This window comes from Centrocercus urophasianus, unplaced genomic scaffold (assembly GCF_019232065.1).
Source record: "Centrocercus urophasianus isolate 14NV4802_14NV808 unplaced genomic scaffold, USGS_Curo_1.0 seq_17, whole genome shotgun sequence".
NCBI lineage: Eukaryota > Metazoa > Chordata > Aves > Galliformes > Phasianidae > Centrocercus > Centrocercus urophasianus.
In genome coordinates, this window is record NW_024884722.1 from 2,594,615 (window position 1) to 2,621,102 (window position 26,488).

The window sequence follows — 26,488 nt, forward strand, 5'->3', positions numbered from 1 at the left end:
TATTGAATTGTCAAAACCACAGGCAGCTGGTTTAAAAATTGATAAAATTTACCTGACGTTTCACCTCGTTAATAAACTCTTGATCCAGCTCTACGTATTTGGGTTCCCCAAACAGCCTTCCCAAGAGCTACAAAAGGAGCCATTATTCTGTGTTATTTCCATGCACAAGGGATGGGAGCTCAGTTATGGTTTTTCCCTTGGGCTTCAGAGCAGGGTGAAGTACTGGTTAAGCACTGGCATTGATTAGCAGATGATATGGCTGCCGAGAGCTGACTGAGATGAATGCACAATAAGCAGGAGCAGTACAGGCTAGCAAATGGGACCTAAACTCTAAATTAAATTGAATGAACTTTCATTACAGAGCAAATCCTCTGATTTTGCATGACAATTCAGTGGGCTTTTTATCTGTTAGGATTGCAAAATCTAGGAACCTGGGGCAGGAGCAATCTAATCAGCCAATTTAGAGCAGCAAAGAGATGCCTTACTGCATATCACCTGTGACGAGCTTTGTGGATGATAAGAGCTGGAGATTTTCAACTCGGGTTTACTCCCTGTTAAATAGCTTTAACATAAAAGCACTACTTTTATCCCATCAAATGAAGCAGCATGTGGTCTGTCAAGATGCTTACTGCCATGCTCAGAAACGTGAATGTGGGCCACAGTCAGTCCAACTTGGACAATGTGGTTTTGCATTTGATGAGCAAGAAGGAACTGATGAAATAAAATCGTGCCTGTAGCACTTGTAGGAAATAATACCACCTTAATCAGAGGGAATATGGGGAAGTTTTTCCATGCTTTTTTTTACCAGTCAGGTCATAAAGCATCAGTGACAAATGCCCATGTACTCCCTACAGCACGTGATGGCACACACGTAAACCTTCAGGCTAATGATCTGTAACTCACTTGAATGCATTTAAAACCCTAGCAGGCCATAATGACAAGAGCAGGCTTCAAAATTGTCAATGCCTTCAATGGGTCAATTTTTTAAAAACATAGCCACCCCAAATCCCAATTGCAGCAATGGGTTAAATAATGCAATTAATAGTATAGGATACACATTTTTAATACAAGTATATTTTTAGGCTGGATAAAATATTTACTGGAGCCTTCCTGGCAATTCAGAGCTGACTTTAAGAACGCGTGCTTTAAGATGGAGGGGGAAGTAATATGAATAGAAATTTAACAAGAGATCTTGAACAAAACTGTCTTGTGTGATAGATGAAGAACAGTTACATATGTTATGATAGAATATGTTGATAATTTGAATCTTTTCATTTTCAGGAACCTCTGTCATCAACAAATAGAAAATTGATTTCACCAATAGTCATTTCACAGATGATTGATGAGACTAAACTGAAAGAAAATCGGTCTGCTTTGCTGATGCAGGCTGTGACCCCCCAGCCCAGCGCGTGGCACACAAAGCAATCTTTGACTAAGGATGGTTCAGTAAACATTAACAGCATGTTTGCTGTACTTGCCAGCCGATTAGAAATTCAATCATCCTTAGGTGATACCACCTCTCCATCAGGCTGTCCCATCACAGATGGAAAACACTGTCAAAAGCAGAAGGGTTTTGCCTCCATAACCATTACAGCCCGGCGCATTGCTGCGGGCTCCAACCATCCAACCTGGGGACCCAGGGCTGTGCCGGAGCCCCATGCTGTGTCCCCCACCTTGAGTGAGATCCCTGCTGCCCTCCGCCACCGACTTTCACCTGACCAAGCAAACCCCAAAGTCACTCCATCACGGGTTTCTGATTGTTGCTCGAAATTAAGTAGAGAGCTGCGTGAGAGGTTTTTCAGCCTCAGAAACGGGGAGAACGGTGTGGGTCTTCAAAGCAGCGATGGGAGAGAGAAAGTACCGCCTTCATTCACCTCATCTGTCCGCTTTCAGGTTTCTCAGCAGTGTCCAAATCCCATCTATTACATAGACAAGTCACTCAACGTGTGCCTTGACCGACCTCGAATTAAATGCCAAAAAATTTATAGATCAGCGTTGTCCTTCACTATAAATTGTAGTTCGTCTAGATTAACAGCAGATGGAGTAGATGGTATAGGTAATGGAGAGTCAATAAAGAAGATGCTTCAGATAAAGCTCCTGAGAGAAAACAAGGCTCCACGCAGAACAAACAGGAGTGCACTTTTAACAGAACGTAATGTAATTAATAAACAGACAACAAATGAAGGCTATTTGGTTACTAAATGCCCTTTGACAAGAGTCTGTGCCTTTGAACTTCCAGCATCTGGGCATGCACCCAAAGGACCTAACAGCACAACAACAGCAAAGCGAGATGATGATAAGCAGTCTGGCAGCTATCGCACTACATTTTCTCTCCATCTTTCTAATTCAGGTGGTGAGGCAGGTAAGTCATTTCCATAAGCCTCAGTCTGGTGGAGCAGCAATTCAGGCTGGAGCAGACCCACCACACTGATTATACGTGAGCAGATAACAGTAATCTTTGCTTCTGCAAAGGCATGCTTAGTCAGAACACAGCACAGGCATTCACAATCTCAGGACTACTGTGAATATATCTGCCATGCTAGTGATGCGTGCTGCTCACCAGGTGACAGAGAAAACTTTGCCTGTCTTCACAACCGCTGTTTTAACCTTTTGTAAGTGTAACTTATTTATTTTTCTCTCAGCAACATGCAAGTGTTTAGCCCAAAAAATAACTCTTTTTTTTGCAGAAGGGCTGAATTTCATGATGTGAGATTAAGAATGAGATGGCTCCACTGAGCTTGATTTTGTGCTCCTTATAACTGAAAACGATCAGATTTATTATTTAGAAAGGCCACAGTAATAAACCTTGGCCTCTATAAGCAAAGTGAATGTTTTGCAAAGCTTTAGCACATTTGTTCCAAATATCTCCAAACGTTTTGCAAACTCAGTATTTTCTTCACAACGTTGCTCTCGGGAAAGTGGCTGTGGGGATTGCTCTGTGCCCAGAATGGTGTAGCTTCCACTGCACTGGGCTGCAGCAGCTATGTAACAGTGCAGTTGAATAACCACAGCTGAGTTTATTGACTCACCAGGAAGGCAGCATGGATGGGAAGAATGTCAGTGAGAGAGTCTGGTTATTGCCAAATGTGCTAAGGTTAGAACTCTCCTCCCTTATATCCTGTGACCTTGGGCTATGTTTAATTGCAATTACCTTGTACTTATATGTTTCTTTTTGATTTGAGGGCACATATATGACATAAGCTGTTTCCTAAGCTTGTACCTTCATCTTCCCAGTTTATAACTGGGGAGAAAAAAAAAAAAATGATGAGGAACTGCATGCTCTCTGATGGGTGAGAGCAAGGTGCAAAACATGTCCTGCTCCATCCCTCTGCACCTTGCTGTTATTTCTGCACTCGCTTCTCTTGCAGATATCAAGGCACAAATGGTGAGAAGGCACTGCTTTACTCAGTCCTGCTTTACCACTAAGAAAACTATCAGCAGGGCCAGGGTCTTCCACAGAGATGCTTCATTGTGTAATAGCCTAATTTAAAATAACAGTGCCTTCCTGAGATTTTTCATAGGCAGTGTTATGTATTCAGGGCTTAATTCAGTGGCATCCAAGGACTTTGTGTTACGTCACAAAAAACAAGGGTTAGAATAGTATTGAGGTTTCACATGGGCTTGGCAATGCAGTGGTGGCCATGAAAGGATGACTTTTACTAGAAGTAATTAGAAAGTGAAACAGGAGTTTGCTCATGGTTCCCTAGTTCTACTGGAAAAAGGAAGTAAGTGAGGTAACTGGCTGAGAAATACTGCTTTTTTTAAAGCAACTTCCACCATTTGTATGCACAAGAATACAGGTGTTAAGAAACATGGGAAGTGTTACCTTTTTAACTGCTTCCACCATTTGTATCAGCAATAATGTAGAATGTAAAGATATATATTTCTCTTGATCAGATCTCTTGTAATGTATAAGAAGGTGTTTATCTGCTTACTACCACTTTCCTGTGTGAAATGTCATAACAAGCCAGTATAATGCTAAAAAACAGCAGTCTTTCTCACCAGGATCCCAAAAGTAATAAGCTCTTGCATAGCTGTCAGCCATTAAATGTGACATATCATAAGAAACCCAGTTAAATTCACAAGGCATCTACATTGCTCGTTAAAATGAAAGGCAATTGGTATGACTTTAACCTGGGAGAAAATGAAAGACAGTGTTTGCCATATTCCAAAATCTATTCAAAATCTGTTCCAAAATCTACAAAGTGAGGAACAGAAGGGATCTATTGGATCCAGTGCTCCATTCTAGTGCAAATCTGGTACAGTCCTACAGCCTGTCACATTTGCTTGTTTGTTGGCTTTTTTTTTTTTCCTGGACTAGTTTTAAGTATTGAGAGAAACAAAAGCTATAATGGGGCCCTTGCCTTCCTGTTCCGTGCTGTGGAACTTCTGCATATTCAGCTTAAAACTGCAAGACCTGTATTGCACAATGATGCTTTATGACTACAGTGAAGTAACATCAGCAAAGTCCTTTATACCACTACAGATTCCCAACTCTTTCTATACATTTTTCCTCCAGTATGTACTAGCTCATATCTACTTGTATTAAGGTCTATCGTATGCTTATGCAATTGAATATCTGTGAAATGAAATGCTTAAGAAGAAAGAAAATTGGAAAAGAAGAGGCAACAAACAACTTTTGACACCATGTTAATACTTTGATGTCATTATCTTGTGGATGAAGGAACTGCAGAGAGCTCTTTGTCACATTTCTGGTGACCCAGAAAGTTGAGTTTATATTAGTGCGCAGCTGTAGGCAACAGACTGCTGCCAGCAGAAATAAAAGTAGTAATAATATCACCATGGCCAAAGAATGGAACAGTTGCATTCAAGGCTAACCTTTTCTATATGAAGTCTGCAAATGTAGTTTTAAGAATATATAGGCTGTCTTGCCAGTACCTGTGGAGGGATGGGTACCCACATACTTCTGTTTTACAGGGCCCAGCTTTGCTCTTTCCTGTGGGGCCGGTTGAGTCGTGGCCTTTTTGCTGTGCCTTTTCTTAATTTTTTTTTATGTGACTTCACTAAAGTAACGGTGATTCTTATGGTATTACTCATACCATTTCATGTTCTAATCCAAGCATTCTGGACTTGGCTTTACATGGCTCTTATGTATGGCCTCTAATCCAAGGCCATACTTTCAGTAGGAGATTGAGCCAGATAATCTCCAGAGGTATACATTTCCACAGTTTGCCACATATGAAAAGGATATTTTAGGCATATTAAGAAATGTAAGTCTTGGGCTTTGCTCATAGATGGTAGTTATGCTTAGAAATCCAACAGTCCTGGTCTCAGTTAACATTCAAAGCCATGTCTCATGCTATGTCATCCCAAGGACTGATTATGGCCTTGTGATTTCACCACTATGGATTGTATCTTCTACTGGCTCCGTTGCTTTGGATACTTTGCTTCTGGCAAGAAATTGGACTGTAAGTGCTGGAAAATCCATATTTTGTGTGAAGTCAGTCTTCAGATGTGGAAAGACATGCAGTCATAAGATGCGATTGCATTCACTTTTAGCGAGGGGTCAAGATGTAAATCTTTTGGGCAGCTTAAAGAACGCATACATACTAACGTGAAATGTCCCCAGTAACAGCCACAAGAGCCACCTCAGAGAGATACAGCTGAGCAGAAGCCTTGGCCAGGCTCTGTGAGGTCCACGTCGCAGGCAGTCGATGTGGATCTGCCAGCCTTCAGTCGCAGCTTTTAACAAGCTGTCAGAACTTGCTAACGCTGCTTTTGTGGCAATTCCCTTTACTGTTTGCATTTGATGTCTCATAAATACAAGGTTAGTTAAAAATGAAAAGATTAGTCTTGTTTCTGTGAAAGGCATGAACGCTTTTAATCTTAATTTCTTACCCATCCTTCATGAAGAACGTGCTCCACTTGAATATCTACTTCTCTATTTATCTTTTACAGCCTATTAGCTACTTGACGATGGGCTGAATTATTAAAAGGGGGCAAAGAGAAGGAAAAAGAGCACGTTTAAATACATTTTGACCTCTTGATTAGATAAAATTGTCACTTTACTTTGTAAGATTATAAAATCCAACATCCAAATTTATCTGTTTAAGCTTAGATCAAACATCTTGATGCCTAAGCACCTTTACAAACCTCGGCTTTGTTATTTCTGCTAGCACTTCAACTCTTGTAATGTCTGCACCTGCGTTTTTTCTTCTGTTGGCATGCCCAAGGCTGCTGTGCAAAGCTATTAAGGAGGAATAGCTGTGGTGGAGATAAATTTGAATCCAATGGAGTTGCTCTGTGCTGCCCTGGCTGTCGCACCCTATGCTGAGATGTCAAAGACATGGAGAATACAGCACTCATCACCTATGGAAGTTACCCCAAAGTAGGGAAGTGAGGATTATGATGTAGTCATGAGTCACTGTTTGGAGGTGAATGTGATGCAATGGGGTGTTACGACAGCAGCACTTAGTGCTGGGCACAGAGGGCTCTCGGAGGAGGTAATCCTAACAGGGGTCTCACAGTGGCTGCACTACCAGCATCTGTTCTGCTGAATTCGGAAATGGAGTAGTGATGACAGATAGCACTCAAGATGGAGAAAACGCATTTAAATCAGTGAATGAGACAAAAGTGAGTGCTACTATTGTATTGCAAGGTAGTTGTTTGTATTTTTTCACCAAACTGACCAAGAGGTGACTTGAAAGTATAATTTACTTAATTAAAGCAATACGAGGCAATGGATGGGTAAACTGAGATGGGATCTGGCATTTTGCATTGTTGAAGGGCCCAGGTGGTTATAAAGTTGTCCTTCCTTCTTAAGTAGGAGTTTTATTAACGATTACTGAAGCCAGCAGCATATATGCCAAGGAGGAAGTAACTAAATTTTGATTAGTTTCAAGAGCTTCTTTAGACTTTTTGTATTGTGTCCATGTCTATCTGTGTGCATGTACATATATACCTTTATTGGAGTGAAATTAGAACAGTGGATACTGTGGGATTTCAATGTGATACTGCCTGCAAAATAATGTTTTAGTTTGAAAAATACATTGAAATCCTCTGGTATTTGAGACATTTGAATATTGGGAAAATATTTGGAGGTCACCATTAAACTAATATTCATTCACAGTAATCAGAATGGATTAATGTAAGCAGTCTTAAAACTAAAGACTATTAGAAGTATTTACTTTCAATTATTAAATATTAATTGAAATGCTGTGATGAATGAATTCAGCCTACCTAGTGTTCTCACCTGACCTTCTGCTTATAAGCAAGTTAGCATACAATAGCCTAGAATATGAGATTAGTATGCATGCACATGTATATATGTATTATATATATAAAACAAGATATAATTAGATGAAAGCTGTTCCGTACAGTGTGGAATTTATTGTATAGAAAGTTGAGGAGCTACACAGATGATGCTAATTGATTCTTCAGCCTGAGAGTATGCTCAGCAGCAGTGACGGTAAGGACAGGAGAAACGTGAAATATGGCACAGCAGATTTTACTTTGGCACACACCTGCTAAACACGAGGAGTCCGATTTTTGGCTGATGTCAACCAATAGAAAAAGCTGCCTTCAGAGGAACTACGCTGATTTACATCAGCCAAGAATCTGGCCAGGGACATTACTGACTTGGCATTATAGACACAGCAGCTGGTGCTGACTTGTTAAGAACAAAGGACCACATGCCAAAAAGCCCATTAGAAGGGGCTCCTTTGATGTTTCACTTCATCTGGTATACATTTAAAACGGTGGAGGTTGTCAATTTTCTTTAGTCTAGACGTTCTGTGTCATTGGATCTGTGTCGCACTGCAATGTGACCTTAGCATGCTGTATCAGATTTTGAGAAATTGAGGACTCGGTCAGTTCCATGAGGAATTGGCAGTCCTCAGTTATCAGTGAGTGCAGAAGGTGCACTGAGCCTTGTATGCAGCCCCCAACCTGTGTAATGGGCAAATAGCAGCTGCCTCTTCTTACCTTAGAGATTCTTTATTCGTGTTTAGGAGGATGTACTCCTAATTATAGTACCTGAGTATGCGCCCCTATATTCATCTTCAGTCCTTGTTTCAAGCATCAGTTGCCCCTTCATCTGGTGCGACAAAAGGAGGGCTGGTGAGGCTTGTTGAGTCTGGGAGGAAAAACAGTGGAACAGTAGGTGGGTATTCCTTCTTGTTCTGCTATTTAAAGTAACTCCAGTATTCAGAGGAGTGGTGGGCCTTCTGTCCCGTTGCATGGAAACGTAGCTGATGTTGGAGACACAGACCATAGATGCTGCAAGTAAGAGGGCAAGATGAGGCTCAGAGCTGTGTAAGCCCATGCTGCCCTAGGCTTGCTTTCAGTGCCAGAACTGACACTTCAGTGGTGGTTCATTAGACATCACAGTGACTATGATTAGAGTGCTTACAGTTTTCTATGGAGCAAATTATTCTTTTTTTTTTTTTTTTTTCTCGTAGTTTTAGCTAGCATGTAGCCATTGTCTTTTGGAAGTAGTTGTTTTTTGTTCTTGTGGCTCTTATTTTATTGTGGTTTCTCCACCCTACTTGTTTGAATGCATGAGCGTAAGTTAATTTGACAGGAGTTGAAGGAGCTGCCCACCTTCAGGAAACATGTCTTTTGCTGATTAAAGGCTCAGTTTTATATTATGGGGGGTATCAGTCAACCTATTGGACAGAAATGACATCATTTCCCTTGAAAACAGAAGGACATCTGCCCTATTAATGATATTATGAACAGAATTTCCAGAGATGAGAATGATAAATTAACATTATTTTCCCAAAGGCAATCACACTGTTTGCTGATAACCCAAATTAAAGTTAAGCTTTCCTCGTTTGGGTATATGAAAGTTAAAGATTTGATTTTTCCCCACTGTTCCAGGTAGACAGGAAGGAATAATTTCAGACTTTAAGCGGTCACAGTTGGTGAAGGCATGAGACAATTTGAAGTGAAAGAATTTAGAGTGGGCAAGTCCCTTGTCAGTGCTCAGGACAGCCAACAGAGGTCTGGATACTAAAAGCATTAAAAATAATGATTTATATTTAAAAAGAGGTAGGCTACATGGATTCAGTGACTGCATTACACCACTGGAGTAAAGGACCTAATTTTCCTCCTCTTCACGCTTGTTTTAAAGTAGGTGCAACTCTTCTGCAGTCTGCAAAATGAATGCTTGGCTCAAACTGGCTGTGGTAAATTATCAGAAAGAGCTGAACAACTAGGTGTCTTTGACATGATGAGAATACCAAGTGGTTGATACATTTCTCACCCTGCAAATCACCATTTAAACGTTGTGAATCAGCCTGAGTATATTTCTTTAAAGTGACAGTGCAACAGATTACTTTTGGAGTCACTACAATGCAGTCAATACGATCACATGATAGCTTCTAAGATGACATCCTTGAAATCCAAATGCGGATGTCTGCCTCTGAGAATTCCTTGTGTGGGTTTTTCAGAGAACGTCTCTTAAGTACAGCAGCAAATTTTGAAGCATTTTCAATAAGTGGCTCCCCTGATTATTAACAGTGTGAACAGAGATCCTCTCCATCTAAGGACCGGTTGTCTGGAAGTGTTTAGTGTAGCATGGCCAAAAAGACATGACAAGAATAATGATGATTCATTGCACGAGTATAAAATCTAAGATTGATTCTCTTCAATGAGAAAACAATTATCAGGTTCTTGACTAAACTCCAAATTATGAGTGATTTAATGAAAAGAGAACATTTTTCTTTTAATCCTGTCCCAGCACATAGGAAGCAAAGGGGGAAAATGCTAATAAAGTGTACAAGCACTGTTCTCAGCCAGCTGGGTATTGGTAACGCACTGGTGCAACGGTTGAATAAAAAAATGTGGGTGGATTATTTCCTGGCCACTAAAGTATTCTGCAGCAATCACACACTCTCATGATTCAGAGTGTAAGATGATCCCCTGCAGGTGCCAGGCAGGAACGTTTCCTTTTGGCTGCTGTAGTCATTACAAATTACGCTCTTGTTCCACCAAGCTTCTCCGCGCCGTAGGAATCGGTGCGTCACATCCTGTCCTAAACACCACACTGCTGTGTATTAGCTCTGCTTTTAAAGTGGCGTCCCCTTACTTGATGCTGAGAGTGAAGATCGGTGGAATGTTTGTAAAGTGTGTTCAGAAAATAATTTGGAGGTCACCGGTGAGGGACTTCTTGCTAGGTGCCATTGATGAACTGCATTTTGGGATTCTTTTCTGTGAAGCCAAGTGTTACACTGCACTAATTTTGCCAATAGCCTTCTGTAAACAAGGTATTTCTTGATATCAAGAGACTCTTCTTTGAATTGATTATAGATTGGAAGCCTAACCCCCTGCTATAGGCAGGGACACCTCCCTGTAGACCAGGTTGCTCAAAGTCCCGTGCAGCCTGGCCTTGAAATTTCTTGAACACCTCCAGGGACAGTGACTACACCACCTCTATGGGCAGCCTGTTACCTTCCCTGACCATTATTTCAGAGGAAAAAGTTTTCCTAATAGCCAACCTGAACCTCCCCTGGTGTAACTTGAGGCCAATCCCCCTCTTGCTGTTATCTGGGAGAAGAGGTCAACCCCACCTCGCCATAACCTCCTTTCAGGGAGTTGTAGAGAGCAAGATGGTGTTCCCTGAGCATCCTGTTCTCCAGACTAAACAATCCTACTTGAAGCAACTGAGAACCTTGTTTGTTAGTGATAATTTTTAATCTAGCCTTTTAGCTACTGGTATAGCTGAGATAATGAAGCCTCATCCCAGTTGGATAGGGCTGTTTGAAGATATGTTACTACAAGTACAGTGATGTTAACAGAGAATGACAGTGTGACTGATTCTCTTTGGTTCAAACTTGCAAAGTTGTCTTGACTTTGGGTCTTGACAGTTCTGGTATTGCTGCTGGTATTGAGGACAAGGGCCAGCCCTGTTTTTCAGGATCCAGCATCAGATCACTATTTAATGGTAAATCCAAGACCTCGTTAAGTGCTACATTTTGATTAGGGAGCATGGGCACAGCTACAATTTTGTCAGGATTTTTTGCAACTCAGATAGTTTCCATGAATGTTAATGCTGAGCGGTCCTGACACTGCCTCTTGCAAACAAGTCACTTAACAAACATCACAAGGCAGTTTGGGACAGAGGTCTCACTGCTGGTCAGCAGAAATTTTAGTCAAAATATCTAAATTTCTAGCATTCTTTGCTGTCTGCATCTTGTTGACTGATTAAAAGCGATGTCCCTTCCTCGGCAGTGATCTGAACGATGAATTATTCTCCCTATCCTCCGTGCCTTGACAAACACTGAAATAACTAATAATACTGTCATTGCTCTCACTGTTTCCATTTTTCTGTGTTACGAGCCTGTTGAAATGATGCAGTCTGTTTACTTATATCTGAGATCGTACAACTTAGCAATGGTAATACTTGATACATGGCAGGAATTGAGTCATCAGTCCTTGTCATCGGGAGTCTTGGTTTGGATTTTGGTTTATTGCTTGTACAGCCCATTCAACCCTGGGACTATCTCTTAGAAATGGTATAAGCTTCTTCTATTTAAGATACAGTAATTGCTTCTGCTTTCTGCTTGGGTTGTTGGCACTGTCAGCTCCCATCACAGGGGTCAGGGATTTCTCAGCAGTCCAGGGGTGTGGGGATTTTATTAATAAAAAAGAAGAAAAAAAAACCCAGTAGGTGGTCTATAATGTAGAGCTTGCCGGTGGTGGTGATGTCTGAGCTCGTTAAGGACGGTAGGGAATCAGCACTGAGTCTCCTTTGGCAACCACCTCTTGTCAGGCTTGCTTGGTGGTCATGGAGGGTTTGTGGTGTCGTGCATCTGCTAAAATGAGCTCTGGCCATTTCAAATAAGTACTTTGTCATGAACTGTTAAAAATCCACACTGAAATACTAGGACGAGTGTTATATGAAAGTATGAAAAGCTGCTTTATCCTGCTGTAATGGGAACAGAGAAAAAAGTACGCAGTAACAATGGAAAAGTGTGTGTTTGCCTGAATTGACAATGCTTCCAAGGAAAGGCAAGTTCAACCTGCTGTAATACGAGGTCACTTCCTGTTAGCGAAACCCCCTGAAGGGAGGAAAACGTAAAGAGATACTGTACAGTAAAACAATATGCTCATTTTATTCAGAGGTCAAGGATTCTTCAAAAATACAAATAAGAAAGCAAAAAACCCTACCCTTGGTTTTACAGAATATTTTTTAACTCCGATATCATACGGTTTTCACAAAGTCATCTAACGACTGAACCGTTGCCTCTTTGTTTCTTGCATGGAGGCAAAAATGACTTTCCTCCAAATGCAGTCCTTATTTGATTCCGCTTTCTCCTATAAACAGCTGAACTTTTTGAACTAGGATGTGTATTCAGAGCTTTACTAACGGAATCATTCTGCTTTCCCTTCCTTCAAGTTCTGTTCTCTTGTATCTCCCACAGCATTATGCTTGCATGTCTTTGTTCATCAGTTTTAAAGCCTTTCTTTGGTTGGGATAATAGAAAAAACATATATTGCTAGTCATCCAGTTGCAATTCTAGCTATCCTCAGAGGGGAAGATATATTTCCAGTTTGCTGCGTGGGGATTTAGATATATGATTCCAGATAGTCTTAATGAGACTAACAGCCCTAATTCCCCGCACAGTATATTAAAAACGGATCCTGAATGTACAGAGTGAAATTCTGTGATCTTACATTTCAGTACCTTTGCCTTTTTCTTTTTTTCTTTTTCCTGAGTATCGTTTGCTTCTGGGTTTGTTAGTTTAGGTAATTGACAGCTGCTTTGAGGAGGGGGAGTTGGTCCTTAGAGCCCGTGTCTGTGTTGCTTTGCTGTGTTTTCCTGGGAATTGAGGGCACCTAGGTGCACCTTTTGAACTGGAAGGTTAATTCAAGAGAGAGTTAGAGAAAAGGTTTTACCAAACTGGCTTTGTTATTTATCTGATTATCTTCAATGTCAAACAAGAGCGAGCCGCACTTTTTCTGATTGCCTTAATTAACCACAAAAAACCTACTGTGAATCTAATAATGATTAAGATTTAGTTGTAATATTTGTGCAAGATCTAAGGTAGACTATTTTCATTCAGAAAGTGATATGTTTTTATAGCAGAATATCTTAAGGAATCTTTTAAAATTCATTTTTAGACATCCTTTGGTTACCACAAAATGCTCAGAAGGAGCCATCACCTCTGTGTAATTTCTGACCACGTTCCTGTTTCTGTTCATACCTGCATTTCCTTTCCTAATCTGAGTCTTTGCTGAGAATCCCCAGGCCTTGAGGGCAGAGTGCCACTGGTGGCGTTTCCTTTGGCAGGGAAGGGGTGCAGTGCAGAAGAGAAGGCTGCCTGCACTTGCACTGTATGTAAGAAAATTCCTGGGACTTAATTCCCTGTTCCTGAAAGTTACAGAGCTTGCACTCGGCAGCCAACATGCGCAAGCAGCTAGTCTGATAGTTAGGGATAAATGACAGACGAGCACTCCAGGCAAAACCAAGTTTTGCTCAAATCTATGTTCTGAGATGTTACATAGGAGAGGTGGTCAGCTTTTGTCCCTCCTCTGTCTTTTGGCACCTTGCAGCCCATGCTTGCTGTCCCAGCAGTCCACCCTGGCATTTTGGATAGTGGTGCCCAGCAGCAGCAAATGGCCAATGCAGGGAACACAGCCATGCTTGGTGAACAGCCTCACAGTCTCAGTGAAGAAGCTGTCTGGGTTCACAGCACACACATTTGTTGTACAGACCGTTGCTAGATATGAAAGCAAACGATCTCCTACTGCGATGCTGTTTTGGATGAGTAGAAACACTTTTCTGCTTCCCACTTTTTTTTTCTTCTCCTCTCTGCTTTCTGCTGGCCAATAAACAATTTTAATTTAAAAGATGATTTAAAGAGATAATCTGTTTTCCATTCAAGTTCTTTCTGTGGTTCAGCTGCCCTCTCCACCCCCCTATTTCTGGTATCTTGGCTGCCTTTGTGAAAAGACTTCCTTCTCTGCTGCTCTGCAGTTACTTAATGCTACCTGCTGCTTTCTTCATCTTCTCCTCGTGCTGGCTGCTTCTACCTCTTGCCACAAATGCTCCTTGGTGCCCATCACACCATTAATCTGTCTCAATGTCTTTTCCCTCTGTATGTCACGAAACATTTGCAGAAGCACAGTTTGTAACTGCAGGTACAGGGTCAGTCAGGGGATGGGAGAAGAAAGCGCTGCGTATGTGTGAGCTCCAGCTGAGGGTCTGTACGGAGCTGAGTGCTTTGGGTTTGTTGTATTGACATCAAAACTATTTTCATCTGAGAGAAGGGAGATGAGGTTTGACAGAAGAGAAGGCAAATAGTTGCAAAGTGTGAAAAGCAAGGAGAAAAAAATCAGTTATACCAGAGAGGAGATCTTAGATGCTAGATTGGAGTCTGGGAGCTGGGTGTGCTCTTCCTTGCTTTGACCAGATTTTCTGTTTGGCTGTGAAATTGATTAGGATGGAATTCATTTAATTAGAAAAAAGTTAATTTTTTTGCCCATGCTGATCTTCTGAGATCCCCCACTAGAGACTCCCTTGAGAAGTTGGCTCTTCCCTGTACTGGCAGTTGAGTTGACAGAAGGAAATGTAAAATTGTATTAAACACTTTTCTGATCTTCATGGTGAGGGAAACGACTAGCTGCTTACCACAATGTCTTTAATTTTCCCCAAAATGCAGGAAGACAAGAATGAAGCATGAATTATTCAGACCATTGCAATATGTAGGAAACTTTGCGACAAAGATAATTTATTATCTATTAGAATTAGATTTAAGGATAGAGAAGTGGTTTGAAAACACCCTGCGTCTCACTAGCAGGATTTAATATTGCTTAATAAGGAATGGTCTAACATAATGTGCCACTTCATCACTTTTCATGGGATGGATGAGAGAGAGGACAAAGATAGAAGTAATCTTCCTTCACTAAAAAAATTCACTAATTTTTTAATAGCTATCAGTCATTTCCTCCTGCATAAATCTTCAAGTCTCCAGCCAGCCTGTGATTAGGACAGACCATAAGCAATTTTTGCACACCATTAAAAACCAAGAGCACTTATGCTGTGCACAGTTGTGTGGGTGCTGACCATTTGGGGACCTCTGGGAGTACTCTATAAGAACACAGAACAGTTCCCATCTGCTGGTTTTTTTTTTTGTCTTCCTCCCACTTGTTGATCCTGCTGCCCTTTCCAAGCTGTCCTCAATTCTTTGCATTTCCTTTCCTGAATTCTGTTTTTTTCTCCTATTCTGGACACTTCTGTGTGTTCATGTGCCCATGCTTTCAGTTTTCTGGAGTTCTGCTGGCAGTAGTGGTGGTCTGTTGGAATTATCTTTTAGGGTATGTGTAGCATAGAGCTTACCTGATGAGTTCTGTTGCTTTAGGCATGGCAGAGTCCTGCAGTTGTAGCTGCCATTCAACATCCTTCTCATGAAACAGAAGGAGAAAGCATGTCTTGTACAAATCTGACCTTTCTGCTGCTAGTTTCTGCCATGGCTTTGTACAGAGGTAGAAAGTGGACTCAGACTTGTGCGATAGGGGTGGTGCTTATGAGGCAGCCACCACACTATGGAGACCTTGAAACGCTTGGACCTTTGCTGTCCTCACAGCCACACCTGGACCCATAGTTTTAATTCTGACCAGGTACAACAAAGCTAAAATCTCTCTGTCCAGTGAATAAGAGACAACAGAAAGTCATATGTCATATGTTTGTATTAGAAATGCCTTCACTCCTTCCACACCGCCCATTAGAGTGAATATATATTGCTTAGAATAGCAGCTTAGTTTTATGAAGTATCTCTGATTATTTCGATCATGTTTTGTTAATGTTTTGTTGCAGTACAGCTGCGTGGCAGTCACAACAATGTTTGTATCAGTTACAACTTCTAAAATACATGCCTGAAAACCGTTTTGCTGGAAATAAAAATGATGAGGAACAGAAGGCTGAAAATAATAATGTTCCCATGCTATACATCTTTTTTTCTTGTTTTTCACAGGAAAGCAAATGATGTCTGGAAGCCAGAAGAAGCAGTGCACCATGAGCGGGAGAAGCAAAACAGCCTCTGCCTCTTTTCTGGGTACAACACTGGGAAAAGCAAAAGCAACCACGGCTGACACTGATGGCTCACCAAAAAAGAGCGATCCCTCCAAGGGCACCTCTGCATCCAAAGAGATCCAAACCCAGGGCGTCCTGAAACCAAAAATGTCCATCTCCAACTGTACGTGCAATATAAAAGCTTCTTCAAGAGTCCTCTTAGAAGAAAAAGTTCACAGGCAAAACCAGCTCCTAAAAAGTAAGGTACAAATCCTACTGTGGTTTTTAGGAATATGGTTTCAATAATAAGATGAGATCAGTCTCAAAGAAAAAAAAAGTGAAATAATGGAAAGTCAGTCCATTTTTGTCCAGCTTTAAGTACTGAGTATGAGTCATCTAGCAAGAGATCACATCAACTAATCAAACTGTATACATTGCTATGGTTAATAGAAAACAAAATGAAAATGAGAAAGATGGGTTTACTTTGTGAGGAGATTCAAGAAAATCCTGAGAAAATGTTACGACTGCTGTGTCAATCATTCTCAGCCCAATGAAGAAACACTGTGAGGTTATTTTACAACCTTGTTCGGTTTTACTTCTGCAATCTCCTTTTCTTTTTCCTGTGATACGACAGCCTGAACTACCTGGGACACAGTCATAGCATGAAATATCTTGTTTGGAGAGATTTTCATGGAAAGAAAAAGGTTTCACGATTGCTTATCAGCAAGGTTCCAGCACTTAAAACATACTTTCTTCGAATTCAGCACTATGTGGATGTCTTCTCGTGTTTACTCAAAAAGCTAAAATGGAGATGGCACAGGAAATTGAATTCATGCATGGAGTTTTGCAGAAGACAACTGGTTATAGGCAGCGGGTTATAGGTAGATTTGTGTTGGTGGTGGTGGCAGTGGCTGTTTTGTAGTCAGGTAGGGAAACCATTTTTATTACTGACTATAAAGCTACTAAACGTAACACCTATTCAGGTGAGAGCAGCTCTTGCTCTGCTTTTGGTGCCAGAAATTAAACTGTGCCATTTCATTAGCTGGAAATATCTTTGTTTTATGAAAGTGAAGCATCCACTCAGATCTGTTAAAGTTAATTGACACCTCTGAAAACTAGACTCACTTGGAGCTTAATTTTCATGTCACAGGTTTCAACTTTTTTTTGTCCAAAATGAGTTATGCTAAGAAGAACAATATTAGAGAGGAAGAGCAGCTCAAGCTTTTATAAGGCGGATGTACCCCAAACAGACTATTTTAACTTTTCTTTTTTCTAAGTACAATATAATATGTACAATATGTCATAAAGAGGAAAATACTTTAAGCTTATTGTAACCAAAAATTGAAATAAAACAGTAATGGGCTTTATTCCCAGATGTTTAGTTCTAGAAATCAAATTATTTGGCAAGGAAGAAGTACTTCAGTGTGACTTCTCAAAATAGTGCATATGGACCTGAAGTTAATTTGTTATTTTTGATTATGTCTAATTCTGTCACTTTTTTTAAACATATCAACTGTCTGATTTTTGAGTTAATTCCCTCTTTCGACCCTAACTTGTGCAGAAAATATCAGTTGTAGAGCAGTAAAGCATAATTCTAGGAGTGGAAAATCAATGTTTTTCTCGATTCGGGACTTTGCGAATTGACAGCTTTCATAATAATGTGCTATAATGCATATTAAGCCCTGGTTTATTAGTTTTCTTCATGGAGTCATTCCACTAGCTAATGAAAATGTAGAAGTGATAGAAAGCAAACCATATTATCAGCAAAGTAAAAACAAGAGTAGGGTTTATGAAATCCTCAGTACGGCCCAAGAAAAATGTTATGTGATTAAGGCCCATAACAATACGTTATTTCATGCAGTCTGTGCAATAAATTGAAGTAAACTGTGAGCTGCAGAGGGATGTCTTCTGCTTTCTGTGATGTAACTGTGTTTAGAAGCGTCTTGCTTTTGGGAGGTGGCTACCAGCAAACGGGCTGAGCATCAGAGCAGTGTAATTACACCTCTGTGCCATGTCTGGCTTAATGTGAAAGATACTCTGGGTGTCACAGGGCAGCGAGTAGCACCCATGGTTAGATTTGATCTATTCTGCTTAATGAGGCCTATTAATAATACCTCGGCATTCTTATTTCTGAAATTGCCCTCTCTGTCTAATGAGGTGGAGAATTCAATAAGAAATTAACCGCGCGCTCTTAATGAACTTTTAAATCTCTTGAAGGTGATTGCCAGTCCTGTGGTTCAAGTGGCAAAATGGAGAAGGAGGAGGAGCAGGCGCAAGCCAGCCAGGAAGCCATGTCCTCAGCCTGCTGGCCAGGTGGCACTTATGGGACACACAGCGTGCTCATGGAGCCAGGTGTTGGCTCCGAGCCTGAGAAGGGTTCACCAGCCCCACTGACACTGCAGGTAAAACACCCATTTGTTGTTGGTGTTAATGTGGGCTTCGAGAGATTTCTTTCTTCCTGGATGATTGTTGCTTCGTGGGAACTGGCTGTGGGTAGAAGTTGGCATTTCCTTCACTGTTCTCCTTTTGGGTGAATTTTGGTCACTTTCATTAGTTGCTGAGACTAGTTGGGGCTGCCTTACTCATGGCTAGGATCCAGGATTGCACCAAGCCCCAGCAGCAGACCTGCTTTCCTTCTGGTCCAGTGCAAGTTGCAGATGAACCTTTGTTCTTGGTCTCTGTACTGAGACATTCCCAAACCTTGACTGGAAAACACAATCCTTCTGGATCATCCACAGGAGTATCTGCATGATAACCTAAGAAAATGGAAAAGTTTGTGAACAGACAGTGACAAGCTACTTCAGGCATGTGGTGAGACAAAGAAATAGGCAAAATACCAAGAACTTGAATACGGATAGCATAAAAGTAATTTGAAACCTCTCGGATAAGTCTTCTAAAAGTGTTCTTTTTCCCCAGAAATTTTCTCCTTTACTTGACGAGGAAAGGTACGTGCCAGAGCACCTTTCTTACAATGGAAGGGAGCAAAGGCAGATAGGAAGGCGGTTTGTGAGCTTTTTGTACAGGGAATCTCTTACTGAACTCAGCTAGATGAATACCACAACTTTTTTCTTCCTTTTTCTAAAACAAAGTGGTTTCTCTGTTTTATTTAGGAAGCACTAGAAATCCATAAGCCTCACTTCATTTCCCGTTCGCAAGAAAGGCTGAAGAAACTGGAACATATGGTGCAGCAGAGGAAAGCCCAGCAGAGTGATGCACCAGTGAGCACACCCCGCAAGCTTTCCTCAGCATCCACTTCAAACAAAAAAAAGCAATACACTGTTCCTGACCCACTTAGCGGTAAGTTGTGTTGTGACCAGTTAATGGGTCTGGAGCTGTTCTTCAAACCCTGACTCGTGTCTGATATTTCGGTATTGATGGGAACAGATGTGAAACCTGCTGCTCCTATTTCCACTGTCAGTCGTGATGCTCAGAGAATGAGGTCTCTGAATTGTAAGGGTAGGGTTAGTGAGCAGGTGTTATCTCTGGTCCATGGCAGCCTTCCTTGGCCACGTTTTGTCATTACCACAAACAGTTGTGTTCTTCAGCATGGTACAGGTTTCTGCTTGTTGTAGAGAAGCATCACTGACATTTTGTACCTACCACAGCTCACAGAAAGGCTGGAGTGGGGAGTCTCAGGCAGGAGGACAGGTGGTGTTTGGGTCTTAGCAGCATCGTGTGTAGTCTCACCACTTGACACGTGAAGCCCTCAGCAGTGAGCTGGTGAAGGTGGGTTTGTCTGCCCAGCAGCTGGATGCAAGGCATAAATTGATGCATCTAAACTCTGCAACATCCTAATGATTAGGCTGTTTTATTGCCCTCAATATCCAGGAGCTCCCTTACAACAGCATCCCTGCAAATCTTACCTAAGCACAACATGGTAAACAAATCACATGCAATTTTTTTTTTTTCTTATTAATTGCCATCTGGATTTTCCTTAATTCAGTTAACTAATTTAAAAAAAAAGGCTATTTAAATTACTTTTTGGATTTAAACTTGTGGCTCTTTACAGCCATGTTATTCTACTGAACAATAAAACATCTGAAAACATTAAATAGCCATATTACAGTTAAGGTTGTCTTCATCTCTTCTTCTGACAAAGCATGATCGAGCAAAAATCCCCCTGAGTGATCGAAAAGATGGTGATAGGCAAATGATTTGCAATGACTGGTAACACCTGCCAAGTCTTTCAATGAGGAAGTGATGGAATTCCACAACTTCGTGGTCATTAAGACTACACCAGCTCTGCTTGTACCCCTCAAAACTATTTTATTTCCCTTGGCATGCTTTATATTGGGGAATAGTATTTTCTATCACTACATGTATGCCGTTTGATGTCATGTGATGGAACCTATCTTACATACATAATGGGATTTATAGTAAGAGCTAAATAAGCACATGTAAACAAAGCAAAGAAGATGAAGTACCTTTTAAAGAGTTGATAAAATTCATTCAGCACTTCAATTATCCAGGGTTAATTACTTTGGATTCGAATGGCTCGGGGATGCACTGCTCAGCTGCAGTCAGTTTGGGGCACTGTGCCAGCCCAACTGAGCTCCCTCACTGGGAAGAGTTTGTCATTCTGCTCAGAAGAAGTGGCACATATCTCTTTCTTTGGTTGTCGTCTTAAAAAGCCCCCCCAAACCGCTCTGTAAACACTTGGTGATACAAGAAGTTGAAAGGTTAAACCTTTCTTCTTAAATGATGATTAATTTTTATGCTTGTTTAATGAGCAATAAAAGCATAAGATTGAAATATATTCATTAATCACTCAAGTAAATTACTATTTCCCTCTCTTAGTGGTTGGTCATTAAAGATAAATTTGTCTAAAGAGAATCTTTAGTTTCCATAACTCATTTGCCTTCACGTAGCCAAGTGTAATTTCCTATTTGTAAGATCTTAATATTTTTGTAATGACAGAAGTGTCACAAGTCTGTTGTTGGAGTATAACTGTAATTAATGCTGTAAATCCTAGATTGCTGATAAAGCACAACTGTGTGGGCTGCAGTTCAGAGGGCTGTGTAGGAGCGTTCAGAGCATATTTAATTTGCTCTGAGTCCTGACAGTTGGTATTTTAGACTTCTCCTTGTGGATGCTATTGTGCAGAAGGATTAGTATCACTAATGAGTCCCAGAGTATGGGATCTTTGTTTAGTACAGATGTTCCTGAATGTTTTGGCCATGCTCCCTCTCACAGAAGAGCCAAGGGATTCCCCTGTGTGCTCACCAAGGGTGCTGGCTGCCTGTGTCCTGCTAATGTCTCTGATGATGAAACAGTCTGTCCCAATGGGGTCATGGCTCTTACGTTTCCTTCTGCCCATCCTGCAGGTAGAAAGGAGGAGAAGTTGTCATGTATTGTCATCATTACTCCGTATTATCTGAAAGGCTATTTTAGCATGTAAAATGTGCCTTTAAAGCAATGAAAATTAAATAATAATAATTAAAAAAAGGAGAATGAAGCTATAGTTCAGATAACAAACGCAAATCCAGTTTGGTTGAGAAGTGGACAGCAAAATCCTGGCGACTTGAAGATGCCTTTTCACATATAACCTGGAGCAAGGGAGGCTGTGGGTGCAAGCAGCCATGTCACTCCTGGAATGTCACCTCCAGCCCCGTTCCAGTGCTTAAACTGGATCAGAGCTGACCTATCAAGCGCTTCATTTCCTTTTATTGTTTAAAACTAGGATTCCCTCTTTGGGTTTTCATTTCATCAAGTGGCTGCTCCAGCTCATCAAGCACAGCTGATCAGGAGGCAAGGTGGGAGATAGTGAGAGAGCAGCATCACCTCCCTTGCTGCCAGCTTCTCATTTTTATGGCTCTGCTGGTACCCAGCCATTCCCAAAGCATGCTCACAGGCTGCTTGTGTACCATACCCCTGCAGCAACAACACCAAACTGGTCGAGCAAAGGCAACATGGTGGCATACATCCCTGTCTATGGCACTGTTTCATAGGTAGCTTTTATGCCTGAGAGCCTGGGGTTTGTGTGGGGCACAAAGCGCCTGGAAAAGGACAAATATCATCCTATATCTGGTAGGTAGCCTGTAGATCCAAACACACAGTCCTGAATGCCGTATCCATCTCTGGGTACGCTGCTTGTAAATTGGTTGTTGTCCAGGAGCAGCTGTGACGCCAGACCAAGCTGGGGACACAGGTTGGTGGCTGTGATGTAGGTGGTGTTACTGCAGCCCAAGCAGCTGTTAGATGTCAGCATCTTAGAAGTCATAGGATTTGGGCACCAAACACTTCTGAGCGTGCAGGACAGTGGCTTTGCCACCTCCTCACAGCCTCTGGTATTTCAGCTGGTACTATTGCTGATGTTCCTCCCTCCTGCTCATCTGAAAAGTCCTGCCAAATCCAGCCCACCTGCAGGCATCTTTGTCTCAAAAGCAATCTGCTCTTTTACAGTTTGGAAACGCCATTTGAAATTAAGAACCCAGGAGGGTAAAATGATGACCTGGAAATGTGCTTAAGTACACAGCACAGTACTGATGGCAGCCCCAGGCCTCAGGGTGTGATCCTGTGGTTGCTTCTTTTCCATCTGATAGCTTCCTCTTTTCTCTTGTCTCTGGGATGTGTGGAGAGGTCTTTATGGCTTTGAGGGCTCGCTGCCAGCACACCCTCCTGCATTTTCCAGAGATCTTTTTCATAACGGTTTGTTGTCTGAGGAGTGTAATTTCCACTGAACCCGTTGGAGTGGCCGCAAGCACTGATTGTAGGCACATTAGTGGCTGGGCAGGAGGAGCATTTCTGAGTACCTTCAAGGCGCTCACAGAGCAGCACACTGCAGCATACACACCACAAGCATCGTCAGTAACATGAGTTATCCTGTTCATTTTCCACCCCTGGAAGACATTCGCTGGCCTACTTCCCCATATGCAGTCTATGCAGAAAGCAATCAAGGTGGGACTGCCCCATCAGACAGCAGCCAGCTCTTACTTGGGTGTAAATGGGGGTGGAACTGCAGCCTGAGATATTTCTCTTCTGCACTTTGTAGAGTCATCGCTGTTTTGCTTGATCTCTCCAAAATCAGTTTGTTTTTTCACTCCTGACTTGCATCTTTTATATCAATGTCACCCAAAGCAAAGAGCCATGACCATCAAAAATATTTTTCTGATAGATTGTTCCATCAGCCTAAATGTCCTTATTAATAACATGAAATTATTAGATATCCAATGTTTTGGCAGTGTTGTTACAACTTAGAGTTTCTTGAAGGAGAAAGAAAGAGCTGGCATTCAGCTTCATTTCCGTATAAATACCAACATCTGTGCCGCTTGCATTTACCTTCTCATTCTCAAAAAACCTCTGAAATCCAAGTTGTTTACCATTTTTAACTGTAATTCATGAACAAGACCTTACAAAATGCTGAAGGTAATCTTAGAAAAACAGAAATATTTATCCCACAGAAGACATTACTGTCACAAGAGCACTTTGAAGGCAAAGAACCTGCAACTCTTGTGCTAGCCTTTGTGCTGGGTAATGTGTACTGCTACATTTCAAGTGTGCTAATTAGTCCAAGATAGACTACTCTACTGTTGACTATGTCGAACAAATTAGAGATCCCACTGTGACGAACTGAATAGAAACAATGTTCAAATAACTGGATTTAAATCTCAAAAACCGTAATGTAATTACTTCAGTGACAGGACTACCAGCTGTTTATAGGCCTTTAAATCTGCATAATGAACAGCCTTCTGATCTTAGAGTACACAAGCACTTTCAGAGGTTTAAAAAATTTTCTCAGGCATGTATGGGTTTTTTCATACCTTCCATTTTGCTTTCCTTTGGGAGTGTGATGGTTGGTTGGAAATGGCATCGTAAGTGGAAAGCCAACCCCTACTGATGTGCCTGCTGTGTTTCTTTAGATTTGCATCCAGTATTATTCCAAATCCTGTATCTTTAGTAATGTATTGGAAACAAGTTTATACCTCCTTACCCACGCTTCTAAACCTTTCTAAGTAGCCTTACTGTAATGGCAGAAGCCTGGAGGGCAAGGATTGCTATTTGTGTTTTCAAAGTGCTGGATTCACAAGCAGCTCTGCACCAGGGAGGTTATTGTTTGGACTGCATATTCAGTGGGGAGAGAAGATGGCAATTGGAGAACATGCCCTAAGTGTGCAGCTAGCAATTCCTGCAGCTGTAGAAGTCCATCCTTGTGGCCTTTAGATGCCGTTGGTGGCTGATGAAATGTTTGCATCCACCTGCACAATTCTGCTTGCGTATGACTTCAGGTTTGCCATTTCTCAGGTTTCTTTTCCCTGTCAATATTCATAGCTGGCAGTAGCACTGCTGATCCTGTTGGCACCTGGCCACTTGGTTAAGGCTGACAGTTCTGAATAAAGATTAAGCTGCAGTCGGTAATTGAATTAGGAAGAGGAATGACCTATTTTTATGATATTATTATTCATCATATTGATTGCGGCAGCGCCTGTGAGTCACATAGACCCAGGCAGCACCTTGCAGGGCACTGGCTTCGGGGGACGTAGGACCCTCTGTGACAGCAGGGAAGGACATAGGTGCAGGGAGTGGGGCATGTCCCCTCCGTGCCCTCATCCTTGTGAACGGTGGGGAGAGAGCCAGCATCTGTGCGAGGTGATAGTAACAGGAGAGGAGGAGGGAAGGGGATGGGAGAGCTCAGGGAGATGAGCAAAAAGGGCAATTATAAGCAAGACTGAGGTCAGAAGCCTTTCAAAGTATGTTAGATCACATTGCCAATTAGTATCGAGTAGAGGAAGTCCAGGCAGCTCTTCAGAAAGCTTTTCAGGCAGATAAAAGCTTTTTTTTGTGGATTTCTGGAGCTGCTTGCAATAGGGGGAGCATCTGAGAGAGGCCCCTCTGCAGAAGGGGTCCACCTCCCAAGGTGTGGTGTCAAGGAAGGTGGAGATAAATTGGGAAGTCTTTAAATACGAAGTTTTCTGTGAGGATAATTACGGCGTTGAAACGGCGCACATTGTAGCGGGTGACTTACAAAGTTCAGTCACTTTGCTGGGGGATAATTTCATTATGGTCCTGAAGTAGCCAAATTGAAAACTGAATTTTCAATGATGGATTTTTTAATCGAGGAGTAAAAGGTCAGATTTGATCCATGATTAGAAACTGAAACTAAAGAAATCAAGATTGAGAAGCCGTTGCAAGTTTTACCAAAGATGAAATAAACCTTTTGATCAGTTTACGTAGATCTGTCATGTTTTCTTCACTAATAATGTGGCTTTTTTTAATGAAACTGTGGGCTCTTCAGTGCTATATGCTTTAGTCAAACAAGAATGAATGAACGAATTAGGAAAGCCAAGTGAGATGCTAATTAATTTATTTTTTTTCTGAAGTAGTCTTGATAGCTATAGTGTAGGTCAGACACAGAGAGTTGGAAAACCCACAAACCACCTGCCTGTGGCTCCTCTTGGGAGAAGGACCATTGTTCAGCTTCAGCATTTTACGGAGATGAGCAGAAAGTCCAGGCACTCTTGCCATCAAACCTTTAACTAATGGCTTATTGCATTTTCTTATAGCAAAAGCTCATCTGTTGACTGCAGATGAAGTCATTTACTGCCTGAAGTCATTGACATGCAACGTGCAAAACTGCCTACATCTCTGGGTGTGGGTACTAGTTCATTTCTCTGGATGAATTCACTGCCAAATGCTGTGGGCATGCTGAGCTGAATGTCACCTTGGCATTTATCTTAGACTCAAGGTTAATTTGTTTCTTTGTGGACTGTTGATGTGAGAAGCAGTGTTTGAAAAAAAAAGCCTAAAGTATCTTAGAACTTCTCTGGGCAAATGGGTTTTTGGTGACTGATTTTTTTAGTTGAGTGAAAATCAGCTGAAGTAGAGAATCATCATTATCATTGCCTGGCTTTTCAGGAACTGGCAACACATCCTCAAAGGATATGTGCTAGCTCCTAACACCTTGAGAATTCACATTTTTATTAGGGGAGTTATATATACATATATGTTCTGATGGGCAGAGTTTAGCCCTTGATAAATTTTGTTACTCTTAATAACTTCCCAAGCAGGTTTGTTGCTCATCCTGTCTGTGGTGCAGTTCAGTATGAGTTAAAATATATTACACTGTTGACCCATTTAATTTCATTTACAACTTGGTGAAGTAGCTTCTTTCTCCTGCTCTGGAGACCTTGCAGACCACTGTTGCACGTTGCGTCATTGGTGTAAATGCTGGAAGCTCACTGTCTTGACAGGGTTTGACTAAAACACCAGTGAAATGTTTCATGCCCGTCTGTCTGTACTGTTATTCTTTCTTAAGACTGTGTTGCATCACTGGAAATACCAAATATCTGTTTTGAAAGCCCTTCTTGTTTATCTTTCAGCACAGTTTTCTCCAAAAGCAATACAGGGCTATGAGATCTGATAAGGAACTTTGATAAAATGCAACCTAGAAGGCTGTGAACTTGGGGAATTTTCGACTTTATGTCCAACTTGGGCCTTCATTCAATAAGAAGGAAGTTAATTCAGATCTTCATGGTGTTCTTGGGAGGTTATTATAGCTCTCAATCTGTGCTGCTC

At 41.4% G+C, this 26,488-nt stretch overlaps 1 protein-coding gene across 5 annotated transcripts in view; it reads left to right on the forward strand.

Moving 5' to 3' along the window:
* Positions 1-26,488, forward strand: part of CUNH10orf90 (chromosome unknown C10orf90 homolog) — a 62,202-nt gene that overhangs the window by 31,057 nt on the left and 4,657 nt on the right. For 4 of the 5 annotated variants that reach the window (XM_042817668.1, XM_042817672.1, XM_042817670.1 and 1 more), the window contains exons 3-6: positions 1,282-2,362; positions 15,939-16,235; positions 18,194-18,378; positions 19,087-19,273. In XM_042817668.1, coding sequence (XP_042673602.1) covers positions 1,282-2,362; positions 15,939-16,235; positions 18,194-18,378; positions 19,087-19,273 — 1,750 coding nt within the window. Of the gene's footprint in view, positions 1-1,281; positions 2,363-15,938; positions 16,241-18,193; positions 18,379-19,086; positions 19,274-26,488 lie in introns of those variants that run through there. The other variant, XM_042817673.1, reaches the window with a different exon arrangement.